Genomic DNA, 14,585 nt, shown 5'->3' with positions numbered 1-14,585 from the left:
TGTCCTACTCTAATAAGCCTCCACTGATCAGACAGAACTTAGTGCTTGTTTCTCCCTTGTCTCCTGTAGGTTTGTCTCTTGCTTAAATTTCACAGCAACAGCAGAAATGTAACACTCAGATGATACATATTTTAATTTTTATATCTTGCTCCAAAAGGAGAAAACACAAAACACTCTTCTCAAAGATTACAGACAACGCAAATAACTTCTTTCTAAACTCACTGTGAAAACTGACAAAATGAAACTGATTAAAAGTTAAAACTTCCCAAATTCATAAAAAACCCCAAAAGCCAAACCAAACTAAAACAACTTCCCCACAAATCAAAACCAGATACCTAATACAGAAAACATCTTAAAATGTTAAAGCTTGCCAGAAAACATATGCAGAAAATTAATATAAACCATTTCATGCACAAGTTCTATTCATAAAGCAATTCTTCAACCCTAGGTATACAGGGTAACATATATTTTGTCATCATAGATACAAGTACTGCTTTCTCTCAAACAATGAAACGAAAAACAAGAGACAGCATCTTTCTCTACCACATAATATAGATGAATGAAAATGACCAAGTTTTTTAACTCAAAAATTCCCAAGTTAAGAAGAGAACATAAATTACATTAGATATGACTATGTACAACTAAAATAATCAACCACAGAACAAAGCTCTTACTCTTTCAGGAAAAATATGAAATTAGGTATTTAAAACTGCAGTTAAAGAGATCACTGAGGTTTAAAACACAAAACAAAACAACTCAATCCATATTTCCTGCTCACTGTAATATTTACGTTTTCTTATTTGACAAAAGAACAAAAAAATCATCTTTTCCTCTTGTGGCAGTTTGAGCCACATTAGAAATCTAAAATCCAATTTCCAGGCTTCCCCACCCCTTCCAGCAATTTATCTCAACACCAAAGAGAAAACTTTCAGGTCAGAGGTTTCTATAGGGGAAAGGGTAAGTATTTACATTTTATTTACACAAAATAAATACTATACAAACTAAAAGCAACTATATATATATATATATATATATATATAATTACTCTTCTATCAGTCCCTTCGAAGCTTCTCCTTTTAACTTTAGTCCAGGAAAAGCCTTTTCGGGCTCATAAGTAACCAGTCTCTCCCTCGTGGGAGTGTTCGGGGCCCCGAACGCTCCCCCTCACCAAGCTCCAGCTGTTTGTGGAAGTCCTTCCTTACTCACAAAGTCCAAGAAGGTAGCTCTGAGTCCTTTCTCCTTGGTCCTGTGTCATTTCTGCTGTGTGATCGCTCCCTCTCGGTCTTATACCTCGGTTCTCTAGGCTGCTGTAGTGTACCTTATCACTGTACGCATCCTCCAAGTCAGTTTTCAGCTGCCCAGGTCAAACTTCGGCAGAGCAACTCCCAAGCCTCTCTCTCACTGGCCCGTCTCCAATTTCGCCTGGGGATCTTTTCCCTAGCCTGAGCTGCTTCGTTATCAGCCCGTCCACTTGGCTCTGCTCCAATGCTGAGCCTTGCACCACTCCCACTAAACAGTGAGAGGGAAAAACAGCCCCTTTCTGCAGCCTGGCTGCAAAGGAGGGGGGGGTAGGAAGAGGAGGGCCTGGCCGCAAGGCCTGCCTCTCTCTCTCTCCCACTTACCAGTTGTTTGTGAGTCACGTACCTCACAAACATACACTCACTCCAGTGCTGTCTCTAACGCTGGCCTAGGTAGAGTTGGGGAGAGGCAGTGCTCCCCTCTCCCCCTGGGAGGCGGGAAGAAGGAGCCCAGCCACGCCCTGGCCTTCTACACCTACACGCAGCAGACACCAACAGAAACTGCCCACAGCTTCCAGTGCTGTGTATATATGATATTTAGCAGAAGTGAACAAGATGAGTGGTGACTGGCCCTCCAGGGAACACTGCCCTGGCACCCAATCACCTCTGAGCCCCTGACTCCCAGGGGGAGGGGGGGCCAATCTTAACCCATGACACCTCTGCTACAAATTCAAATAAAATGGGAATTATTTCACTGTGCTCTGAAGAAAGCTTTTTAATAAGTGAAGTATTCATAATCTTCAACTGTGTAATACATCTGAAAAAATATTCATGCCAATTCTCTGTGCAGCAATACTTAACTTTTGGGACAAAAAAAAGCACTCTTTGTTCAAATATTATCTCATTATAACACCGAGTTTGTTTCATATTGCTGAGCTTTCTGAAAAGTTACTTTAGGCACATAGCAATATGTCAAAATAAAACTAGTTTGGGAATCATAAATCTTTTTGCCTCCCTCCCTCATTCTATACTCAAAACCAGAGAAACACTATTTTTAAGTTTAAACCAGTAGCTAACTGAACAAGGCGTCAAGCTTTGTCATTTGCAACACAGATTAATAAATGTCATTTGCAACACAGATTAAATGAAACAAACCATTTTAGCTTAGAATCAGAAGGCTGCAGTCTTAACAATCTGCATAGGAATTAATAATTTTATCAAAAGTACTTCCAAGATGCAATAAAGATAAATTTGTTAATTTTGGTTAAGTATTCAAGATTAGAATTACTTTTAAACAAAATGAGCATACCCATTCTTAAACAGTTTTACCAAAATGCAGTATTCTTCAGGTGGCTACGCTTTTTTAGCTCTTAGGAAAATATACTGTTCAAGTGTTACAATGAATTATACACTGGGAAAATGGTTCCATGTTTCAGTGTTTCATAATATCAGATAAAAAGCTATTGACTTCCCGCAGTTTATCAGATTATTTTAGAAAACTAAAATGAAAAGTAACTTCCTATGCAATCTTTTAGAAGAATTAACAATAGTATATATACTGCACGTCTCTTTCTACTTGATGTATTAGTCAATATTCCCAATAACCACAAAAGTTTAAGTTTGACCTATTTAGTTCAGCCACACATTTGAACAGTAGAAGACAGTAAGATAAACAGGTGGTGGGTAGCTACATATGTCAGATGTTCTCACTCTTCAAAAGCACTCATCTGAGTGGAGAACCCAGAAACAGAGGGTCAACACCAAGTGGAAAAAACACACCTTCATATACTGCATAATAAAACCAGTAAATAGCAACTAAAAAGTAGGATTTCCCAACTAATAGGAAGCTCAGTTACCTTTACCATACCTTTATTTGTTGTCTTCTAAGCATCGCAAGTTCCCTCATATCACGGAATGGTTGTAGCAAGTACTGGTAGAGCTCTGTGGTAGCTTCTGCAAGACTACTGTAGGCTTCATCTTCCATTTGGTACAGTTCAAGCAGCTCTACCATACTTTCTGTATTCTTATGTTTTTCGAGGAGCTGCAGAAAAAGTACCAGTTTTAGTGAAAATATTCAAGCATTCCTGATAAAAGTGACAATAATTTAAAAAACATTTTTTAGTCTATGGTCTTGTATCATCTTCCCATTCCCACAAAATCATCAGACAAGCAAACAGAAAAAAGTCTTAGTCCCCAGTGCACATCTTCAGTTTAGACAGTCAAGTATGAGCATGTCTCTGATAACCTTAACTGAGAATGTGCAGCACTCCTACTGACTGTTTTGTTTCCAAAAATTTCTGGAAGGTAATGAATATGAGCACAAAAAGCAACTCAGTAAAGAAATCTATAATGCAGTAATCAGGTATGCCACTTCACATATTTCCCACTACTGGGTATCAGAGTTGGGGGAAAAGGAGTGATAGGAAAGGAGACAAAAAAAAGTTGCATTTTGAACTTTTAACAGTTTTGGGGTTTTTTGGTGTTTAGGTTTTGGGGGTTTTTTTCCCAGTCTGCTCTTTGGACTCACACAGCCCCATTACATCAGTGTGGCCTCAGCCACAGAGAGGAATCTATATGAAACAGAACACTGATCTGCATTTTGGCTAATTTTGTCTTCCAGCTTATGATTCCAGTTTTGACTTCCTAGACAGCACGAGGATTTAATTAGATTTATTTTTTTTTACAAAGGAAATTATCTAAGCCTTATAATCTTTAAAAAATACTTAGATGTTAGTATAAAAATGCTTTAATTCATATAAAAACCCCATAACATTGAAGTCTATTCCTTTCTTTAGTTCTTATGAAGGATAAAATTCATCTGTTTTTACAAATTCACTACAATGTATGTTTTTTATTTTATACGCTTGCTTTGCATCTATTTTGAGCATTTGCCTGGGCAGACCTCACATGTTGCTGGAAATCTTTCACCATTTCTACAAAAAAAAATATTCAGGCTGTTTAATAAAAACTAATCTCATACAGACATGTGGAGTACTTGACGTATTTACAAAGACAAGATTATCTGCAATTAATTCCCCTCTTACATAATTTTCCAAGTCAAAGTCGCTTGTCCTTTATATTATCATCTCAAAAGCATACATTCATAGTCCAAGTTTATTTAAACTTAACATAGATTAGGAACACTACAGAATAAGCACATCCTATCTTCTATCTATTCATTCAAGTTGAATGCCAAGCCTATGTGAAATACTCTCTGCATAGTGAACTGCATCAACTTTTATAACTGAAACATCAGAGAGACAGAACTGAAGATTAGAAATGGAAGCTCTGGTCAACAGGCATCTGGTATCTGGTTCATTTATATCCTAGGACAGTGAAGAAAAGTCTTAATTACCATACTGTCTATTCAGTTTGCTCCATTACTTTTATATTACTACACTGTGTTTCAGTTACTAGATTGGGCAAGAAAAATTTCTTTCTTCATAATGCAAAGTTTGTTTCAGAAAATCTCTAACTCCACCTGGCCTTCCTTTGAAGCACTAAAGATCAGTCAAGATTAGAGAGAGGATGCAGAGATGCTCGTAGTAGCTTTATTTATATGTTCAGCATTAAAATAATGGTCACATGACAAGACAGGCAGAGTTTTCCCTCATTAAGGCTTAACGGAGAAGCAAGGTCTGGGAGAGATGGTGTAGAACAGATGTGAAATTCCTCATAAGCAGGAGACAAACAGTTGTTTCCTAAACAATTTCACATAGAGAACTGTTGCTATTGCAAGTCATTTGTTACGCCCTCCTACTTTCCCAGTAGCATGTAGAATTTTGTAGCATTTGACTTCTCATGAGAACACTACCATTGGGTAGTGGTTTGTGGCTTGCATAAAACTGACATTTTATGAACTTTCAGGATTAGACACACATAACATAACCTGAAACTTCAGGAACAGAAGTCATCCAACATGCTTTTGGATTCAAGGACTAAGTCCCTATGGATTTCATACATTATTCAAGCCCACTAGTTGTTTTAACCATCTAGTCTAAGAAGTCACCATCTACCTCAGCTCCTCTTTCTTGTGGCTAGTCCCTAAACCCAGAGCTGTCATACTCCAGCTTTCTCCTGTTTTCCCCCAGCACTATCAGAAAAACCTCCTGGAGTCCCAAAGCTGAAGTTATCCCTCTGCCAAGCTACTGAAAAACTAAATCTTTCTTCTCAAGCCATTCATTGCAAGAAGGGTCTCTATTATTAGCAGCAACTCAACCAGCACACTATCATATTAATTTCCTTTCAGTTGCTTATGCTATTAGTATCTTACTATTAAATAAATTTATAGCTTTGTTTCATTGTGAAACCCTACCACTCTACTAGGATGCAAATTCTAGAGGGCATCTAGAAAACCCAACAACTGGAGAAAATTTAATCATCATTTAAAGGAGAGTCTTGGGTAAATTCACTCCAGGAACAGAACAATACAATGTAGGGAGTTTTTTGTTGTTGTTGTTCATAGACCATTCTTAAGGCCTATTTAATAGTTCTGATATTTTGGAAGATGGGGACAACTTTTCAGAAGCTGGAGTAAAAGTGTCAAGAAATGAAGGACCTTTACAATTTTATGACTATCAGTATAGTACAGAGACATCTCAGGGACACTAAAAGCTAGTAGATACTTACAATTAGTTGGTTGTTCAGCAAAAATAATGTCCACCACTGGAAACAGTAGGGATAAAGCAATGAACTATCAATACATTTCTGTGCATATAAAAGGTAAGTAAATGGGCATAACTTCAGTTCTATTTGGTCTATTGATGGGGTTACTCCAATCCTAAATCCAATCCTAAGTCTCAGTCCTTCAGAAATACCAAACCCTCAATTAATTAAAAAAAAACAAAACAAAAACTCAAAAAACACTAAACAGAAGGTTATTCATATAGAACTACATCTATCTATCTATCTATACACACACACACACACACACACACACACATATATATTTATATATTCTTAAACTACTAACACTAGATAAGCTTCTCTTCCCTAAGGCAATGACACGTGCAGAATCTATTTCCTTGTTACTAATGAGGACTTTCTGAATGAAAATGGTGATGAAATTTCATTTAATCTGCAGTTGCCAAAAAGGACATAATGAAACATGAAAACTTATTTTGAAACCAAGAGTATCATCTAATTTGGTTTGGTGCAAAGACCAATGAGCTGTTGTACAGGGATACTCTTCAAAACAGGTAGGAAGGTTACCAACTTGCGAGTACTCATGACATACAGCCCCATTACACCCATCTCTATCAACATCTTCTTCAGGCTTTTTCAATGTTTTCATGAAAAACATCTGGACATTGATCCTGAATACTGTGTTCAGTATTTTGTTCAGTGTTTTGGGCCCCTCACTACAAGAAAGACACTGAGGTGCTGGAGCAAGTCCAGAGAAGGGTAGCTCCAAGGCAGCTCTGGAGAAGGAGCTGGTGAACTGTCTAGAGAATAAGTCTTACGAAGCTAGCCTAAATGAACCAAAATATGTGAATGTTTTTGGTTAAAAACTGCTGCTTGCCCTACCAGCTACCAGGTGAGTAGGAAGCAGAAGCAGGTAAACTCTAAGTGCAATGTGCTGCCTACTTTTCTTTCTCTAAGAGAGATGGAGGTAAAGACCTACCAAAAATAAACAAGATTGCTACATACAGCACTTCTCAAAATGGTATGATAGCTAACTTACAGCCTCACTTGAAAAGGTGTATTTTCCTTTCAGCAAATACCCAATCTTCCAATGCTGAGTAGATCATCCTGCTGGGGAAGTTCACCTGAACTATATGAACTAACTATAAATATCAACTAAGTTTATTAAACAAAGGGAAATACATGGTATAGCTACTAACTACAGCACTTGGAAATACCATTGTCAGCCCAATACAATAATCTTCCCTATGTTACGACCTTGCCCAATGCAGGCAGGAGTTGCTGTGGATTGTCCTAACAAAGTACTACTCCTTCACTAAATGTACAGTTTGTCTTACTGGTGTTTGGTTTTTTTGTACTAGAGGTTGCAGTCAGGTGGAGGTCGGCGTCTTCTCCCAAGTAACAAGCGACAGGGCAAGAGGAAATGACGTCAAGTTGTGTCAGGTTAAGACTGGATAATTTCTTCATGGAAAACGTTGTCAAGCATTGGAACACGTTGCCCAGGGAACTGGCTGAGTCACCATCCCTGGGGGTAATTAAAAGAAGTACACATGTGGCACTTAGGGACATGGTTTAGTGGTGGTCTTGACAGTGCTACATTAATGGTTGGACTCGGTGATCTTAAAGGTCTACTCCAACCTAAATGTTTCTATATACATAGTTTAAAGGAATACAGAGCTATTCTCTCATTTTTGGAACTGACGTGATTACCAATCACCTAGTCTTCACCAACACAGTGTGGTATGAACAGAAGACTGATAGGTACTTCTAGACAGAGCCTTGTAAGCCTGATGAAGAGTCCAGGCTGCTTTACTGCCACGAATCTGAAAGGGGCAGTGACGTGGGAAGTAGATGGTGCAAAACTGGCTACATACAGCAACTCCCATTATAAACACAATCTGATGGAAGCTTTCCTGTTCTGGATCAAAGTCAGCTGAAGCATTTTTTAGCTGGCTGACATCCAGACAGTATTCAGACTACTAGATAACCATAATGCTGGGACTAGCACAGAATCCACTGAATTCATAAGGTCTTAGGGCAAACCAGCCCCTCCACAGACTCACAAGTAGTTTGTTTCTATACGTTCCAATTTTCAGACAGGCAGTACCTAGCCAAATGTCTAGACCAATCTGGTTAGTTAAAACCATGCAGTTTTCAAGGTGTTAGCAAAAAATACATGAACAATTTTGTTCATGTTCTATGCCCCAGTGAAGACTAGTTCTCAGCACATTCAGTGTTACTGCTCATTTACTTCAAGTCTCAGTATGAATCTTTGACTTTCACAATTTTTAAATTATATTAAAGCAGTGGGTGGAGGAGAATAGACTAACATCCTGACTAGTACAGGCCTGACTAGTGCTATACCCACTGAATACTGCATTTATTTTAAGAATCATGTTTCACAAATGTTATATTGTTCACAACTAAATGAATCCATGTATTTTAGACAACTAGTATGCAGATACACTCTAACCAGCAGGAAACACTTTTTTCTTCCTCTAATTTAACAGCACATATATTTGAACCATATAACAAAGGTTATTTCTTCTTTCAGTATTTTTTTAAAAAATATTTTATCCATAAAGCTTCAAAAGCTCTACAGCAGAAAGTATAACTATGTGCAAGTTGACCTCAGCTGGGAGCATAATCCAAAGCCTGACTTAATCGATGAAGAATCAAGTCTTAAATTTCCTTTGCTATTACTCCCAAAACTTTCACTGTTATTCTTATTTTATTTTGTGCATTTTATAAAAATATTGCAATATGACACATATTCATTTTTAGATAAAACCAGCAATAAAGATCTTCGTAAGCTTCTTCACACTTTTGGAATAATAGTAACTACAGAACACCCTATTTTCCTATGAAGTTAGATTCTTGGAAGCCTGACAGTATTATTTGCCATTTCCAGGGAGAATTCTAAAGATTTTTAACTGAAGCAGCATATTCAGTATCACAGGTAAAAAAACCTACAGATAGCTGTTGTCAGAGAAAAGTACAGTACTGCAGACAGAATAGTTTTTAGATACTCCATCCTTCACCCAGAACAGCAGTCCTAAGAGTAAAATACCAAACCCTCCTGCTGATACACTTGCAATAGTCCATAATGAGCTTCAGATGAGTTATAAAGTAAAGCTACAGAGCACATAAAATCTGTAGGCAGAATTTTAGCAACTGAACTTAGACTGCAATTTTTTTGCATCAGAACGTGCTTAGAACTGCTTCTCTTTTTAAGCTATCTTTAAACAAACAAAAGAAGTTATTGTTAAAAGCAAACACACTCCCACATGTCCTGGCAATGAGCAGGAGTCTTAACTACATGAAATCTTTACTATAGGCAAACTGCTTTTCTCTCTCTTACACACATGGTCCTGTACTTTAACGTCACAAATTACTGTTAGGTTTTGGATGCCCTTTCGAAGACATTCAGCTTTCTGTTTGCATGACTGCACTGTCATCAACAATCCTTACCCTTGCAGTATAAAAAGACCACTTGGACTACTGTAGCAGTAACAGACCAAAACCTGACTCTCCAGCACACATCTAAAGTGCATTTTACTGCTGGGGTAGAAATCATCAAAGAGAATATGAAATATGGATACAGAAGGCGGAGCGGGGAAATGGCATAAATAAATTAGATAATATTGACTAGCATGAGAAGTACTTGAACCAGTGCTACAATTGTCTCACCTGTTAAGATTAGAAAAGATATAAAGAATTTAATTCCATATTAACTTATTTGGAAACAGCACAGCAATCGAACACCAATTAAGTGGACGAAAAGCCCAATTTTTTTCAAAGAGACTTCTGAAAACAGGGAGTTGGAAGTGTACACTGATGCACCACCAAGGTTATTGTCTAGATTTGGGGGGAGTTTTCTAAACGGTTGTTAAAGTAAAACTGAGCTAATTCAATAATCAAACCAAATGCACACATAAACACACATAACAAGTTCAAAGTCTGCAGTTATTCTAAGAAATAAACAGCAAACACACATGCGCACAAAACAAAACCTAGCAAAGATACTGGAAAGCAAAAGACAGGGTGTTTAAAACACAAAAAATAAGAAAAATTCCATAAAATGTGTCTTCTAAGACTCTGAAGAGCTGCTAATATGAAGTGAGCCGCATTTTTCCTCTAAATCCTATTTAAAACAGTCCTTTATCTGTGTGCAGAGAGCCTGTGTACCTCAGTGTGCAGAGATGTATCGGGTGTAGGTGGCAAGGTTTTTTGTAGTAGGGGAGCTACAGGGTTGGCACCAATGGGAAGATGCCAGAAGTTTCCCCATGTCCAACATAGCCCATGCCAGCAAGCTCCAAGATGGACTAACCACTGGCCATGGTGAAGTCCATCAGCACCTCTGGGATTACATTTAAGAAGGGGGAAAGACTGCTGGCACAACAACAACTACAGCCCAAGAGAAGAGCAAGAACAAGTGAGAGAAACAACTCTGCGTACACCAAGGTCTGTGAAGAAGCAGCAGTAGGAGGTTCCCTCAAGCACTAATGTAGAGATTCTCCTGTAGCCCATGGTAGACCCCACACTGGAGCAGCTGAATGGGCCCTGAAGCAAACTGCCATTCCATGGAGAGCCCACGATGGAGCAGGCTCCTGGCAACCTGTGGCCCCACTGACAGAAGAGCCCATGCTGGAGCAGTTTTCTGGCAGGACCTATGCCCCCACGGGAGACAGATGTTGGCACAGTCTGTTCCCCAAGGACTGCACGCTGTGAGATGGACCCACACTACAGAATTTCATGAAGGTCTGTCTCCTCTGAGTGGGTCCCCATTCTGGAGCAGGAGAAGAGCATAAAGAGGAAGGGGAGGTAAAGACAACATCTGATGAACTGACCACAATCCTTATTCCCTGTTCTCCTGTGCCACCTGGGGAGGAGGCAGAGTAATCAGTAAGAAAGTTGAGCCCAGGAAGAAGGGAGGGGTGGTGTTTTATGATTTGGTTTTATTTGTCATTATCCTACTCTGATTTGATTGGCAATAAATTAATTTCATTTCCCTAACCTGAGTCTGTTTTGCCTGTGACAGTAACTGGTGAGTGATCTCTCCCTGTCCTTATCTCGACCCATTAGACTCGTCATTTTCTTGCTGACAAGGGGAGTCAGAGCAGCTTTGGTGGGCACCCAGTGGCCAACATCTACCCACTACAAGAGAACACACCTGAAGGCTACAACCAGGACACTGCAGATTGCCTGGTCTCTTTTCCCTCATATCAGTCATCCTCTCTTATACTTAGGTTAAGAGCTCCTGGACAGTAACAATTACTTTCGTCAAGTTCATTTACATTGCCTACGAAAATGAACTTCATTTCAAGATGCTACCTATAATTCCATAGAAAAGGACAAGAACTGAACTAAGAAAAACTAAAGTAGTATTTTAATGCAGCCAACTGAGCCAAAACATTACTTCCATGTATGCAGTAATGATGTATGCATCATTACTGAACAATGCAACTTCTCTCCTCCCACACAACGTTCTAAATAAAAATCTCTGCAGAACTGTATGTATATATATAACTTGTTGGAATATCACAAGGCTCAGGCATAAAGCTGCCAACTCTGACAACAATGTATGGCACACTAAATCTCTTCCTAATGCTCCAGAGGTCAACAACCAAAAACTATGCATCTCCTTTCCTGTAAACAAGACAAACGTGTAACACCATGTGTTTTTGTTTAAGATGGTACTTGCCTGGTCACTCTACCTTACTGTGTGATGTGCCTGCGCCACTCCCGAGTTAGACTATCAAATCAAATGAGTGCCTATAAAAACTAGGTATTTGCTTGAATTTCATATGTTACTTAGCATAGCCACAGATAAGCTACAAAAATCATAGTAAACAAGGGCTAATTGCATAAGAGTCTTAGGGTTTGGCGGTTTTTTCCTGTTAGCAACACAGAAATAGGTATTTATATGATTTGATGAATAAAATAGAACTGTTTATTTTATTTCAGAGTTGTTATGGCACTCTGAGTTATTACGGACTTCTTTCCTTTGGAAAGGGGCAAAATAACTAAAAGATAAAGTCACTAATGAATCACTGATCAGTTGGAACACAGTAACTCCGAACAGAAAGACTTCTAGGCAACACCTCACCCTGAAGGCTTGGCAAAGAATTTATTTTACACATGTCCTAATGAGTTCTAAGTCATTTTTTTTCTACAGGCCAGAAGACTGAAAACATACATACATAAGTGTTCATGCTGTGCCATAAAATACATTAACTTTTGGTCCACAGATCCTCTTCTTCTCTGCTTCTGAACTATGCTGTTAGGAAAGCATACTCAAGAGCATCAAAACTGACAACTGCCTAAGCAAAAAGATGTGCACAGAACAAAGATACTTACTTAGCAAGTATTAAAGTGCTAGTCCTAAAACCCTTCATGTAAGATTTGTGACGTTGGGGCACAGCCCCAGCCAAACACCCACCTCCACTAAAAAGTTTCACCCTCGAGTCAGCTCATGAGAATTAGATCAGCAGCACAGAATTAGTACTCTCAGCAGTTTTCCAACATATTTGGCACAGCAGCAGATAATTCTCAAGGATCTGATAAGTCTACTGTTAGACTTTTAAAAATCTAATTCAAAGCAGGTAAAGCATTACGATAATACCAGATTCTAAGCACTGGTATGGGTGAATTTACTTTTTAAAGCTGAGCTAATGGCTTGCTCCTATCAAAAGGAGATTCCACTTCCTATACTCTCTTCCCTCTCTTCTTCCAACTCTTCTTCAGTTCCGTGTTCCTTCTGCTCTTACATGTCTCCATTTCACTGGCTTTGGTGAAGACACTTCAACAAACTAACTCGGCATCTGGAAGAAAGCTGTTTTTGTAGTTTCTCTTGAATTAATTTACTGAGATTTACTGAGTTGCATTGGCACACCGCAAGGACAGAGAAGCAGAACAGAAACAAACACAAAGCTGAAAGTTGAAAACAACACTAGCAAGCTCATGATCCAGTTCTTCAGCTCCCTTCAACAACCACCTTTAAACCCAAGTGACAGCTGACAGGTAACTCAAATGGCCCTCTGTACATCCTTTCAATGCTGTTAGAGTTCAACACTGTTTCAACCTCTACAGGACCTCATTCAACAGTGAAATCATGGAAAGGCAGGTCTAAGAAGAAAACAGCATTTTGCATCACTGAATGTAATTTTTAAAGTTTCCAAGCTGAAATTATGGGGTTTTTTATTTAGAAGTTTACAACATATAAAAAAAGTTCACTAGAAAGAATATATTTACAGTCCACTATTAATAACAAAAGGCTAAATAAGATACCAAGAAAATCCTTAGATCTTGTATCATGCACATTTCTTTTCCTCCTCCCTTAACAGCAAATACAATGTAAACTACAAGCTATTAAATCACTTTCATAACAGAACAGTACTTAAGGCAAAAGGTATATTATATTAGCACTAGGTGAGCAGACTTGTATTCTGTCGTGCTAACTGTTTGGGTTGGTTTTATTCCTATTCTTATGTAGAAATGAATGTGAAAGGATAAAGAGTTTAAACGTTATGGAGAAATAAAATCCATGCACAATAAAGCAGCATGATAAAACACAGTTGAAATAATACATACCATTTAGCTACTAATTCAACTCTTTCAGAACACCTCCAATATGGCCAGTTGTTTTGGATTCTTTAACCTCCTCCCACATATGATTTTTTTGTTGAATTATACTACTCTGAAGTGACAAAATGGTACAACTTAAAATTCTAACATTTGATGATTATGAACATGTATCACATTGAAAGCTGAAAAATTTGTGCTCTGAAGCACAGTGCTATTTGTAGAAAAATTACAAACTTCCAGAAACTTCTAGAACTAATCTACAGATTCTCTCCCTCAAAAGTTTCACAACTTTATACATTCATTTCTTTTTCTTCTTTTTTTTTTAAATTGCCTTACAACAGATATAAAACACAGTAAGTTCGTTGTTTGTTTTTTTTTAAGAAGAAGAAAGTCCTAATCAAAGCTAGTTTAAGCATAGGGTTCAACTAGAAGACACAACGAGGTTCCTTCTAACATAATGATCTATGATTCTAAGGTATTGAAAATCTTTTACAATACTCTCTCCCTGAAGTAGCTCAAAACAAGTCATGACGCAATACTGTATCATGAAAAGTTGTGCGACTACTAATTTTAGATGACCCACATAAATTATCTGCAAGTCATCACAAAAGCTAATTGATTATTTAAACAACGTTTTTCAACAGAAAAAAACTAAACCCATCCAGTTTCCTCACACTATCATAGCATTTTTTCCAAAAGAAGGTAATAAACGCTAGCCTACAAATGCATTTTGAAAAGTACTGTAACAGTAGATAATGAAATTTTTTGCTTATTTTATGCATTTAAGAAAGCAAAGCTACTCAATTTCCTTTAAAACACAACAAAAAAGTTTGTTGGATGATTTTGAAAGTGTTTTATAACACCTTTCCAGAAGCAAATCCCTAACAAAAAAAGTCTGGTAAGTGTTAAGATTTGTCTGAAGGAGTAATGTTTGTCTGTCCCATATGTAACAAAAAAAAACCTCGTACCTATACATTTGATACTACTACATAAATACCACAAACAGAAAAGAATAGAAAGGAAACCCCTAAATAGGGTTTTACCACTGAAAGGTTTTTAATTGAAAGCAGTATCTGCCAAAAGTTTTGCTACTGGCAAGTGGAGTCATGCAGATAC

General features: G+C 37.9%; 1 protein-coding gene across 2 annotated transcripts in view; it reads right to left on the bottom strand.

The window, feature by feature from the left end:
* JMY (junction mediating and regulatory protein, p53 cofactor) overlaps nucleotides 1-14,585 on the bottom strand; it is a 131,347-nt gene that overhangs the window by 108,077 nt on the left and 8,685 nt on the right. For both annotated transcript variants that reach the window (XR_007904626.1, XM_051788097.1), the window contains exon 2: nucleotides 3,106-3,279. Coding sequence is in view for 1 of the 2 variants with exons in the window: in XM_051788097.1 (XP_051644057.1) it covers nucleotides 3,106-3,279 (174 nt within the window). In the remaining variant the exon portion in view is untranslated. The remainder of the gene's footprint in view (nucleotides 1-3,105; nucleotides 3,280-14,585) is intronic.

This window comes from Manacus candei, unplaced genomic scaffold, assembly GCF_025592945.1.
Source record: "Manacus candei isolate 608988 ecotype Guabito, Panama unplaced genomic scaffold, ASM2559294v1 h1tg000024l, whole genome shotgun sequence".
Classification (NCBI taxonomy): domain Eukaryota; kingdom Metazoa; phylum Chordata; class Aves; order Passeriformes; family Pipridae; genus Manacus; species Manacus candei.
Note: the sequence above shows the minus strand (reverse complement) of the source record. Positions and strands in the feature narration are given on the sequence as shown.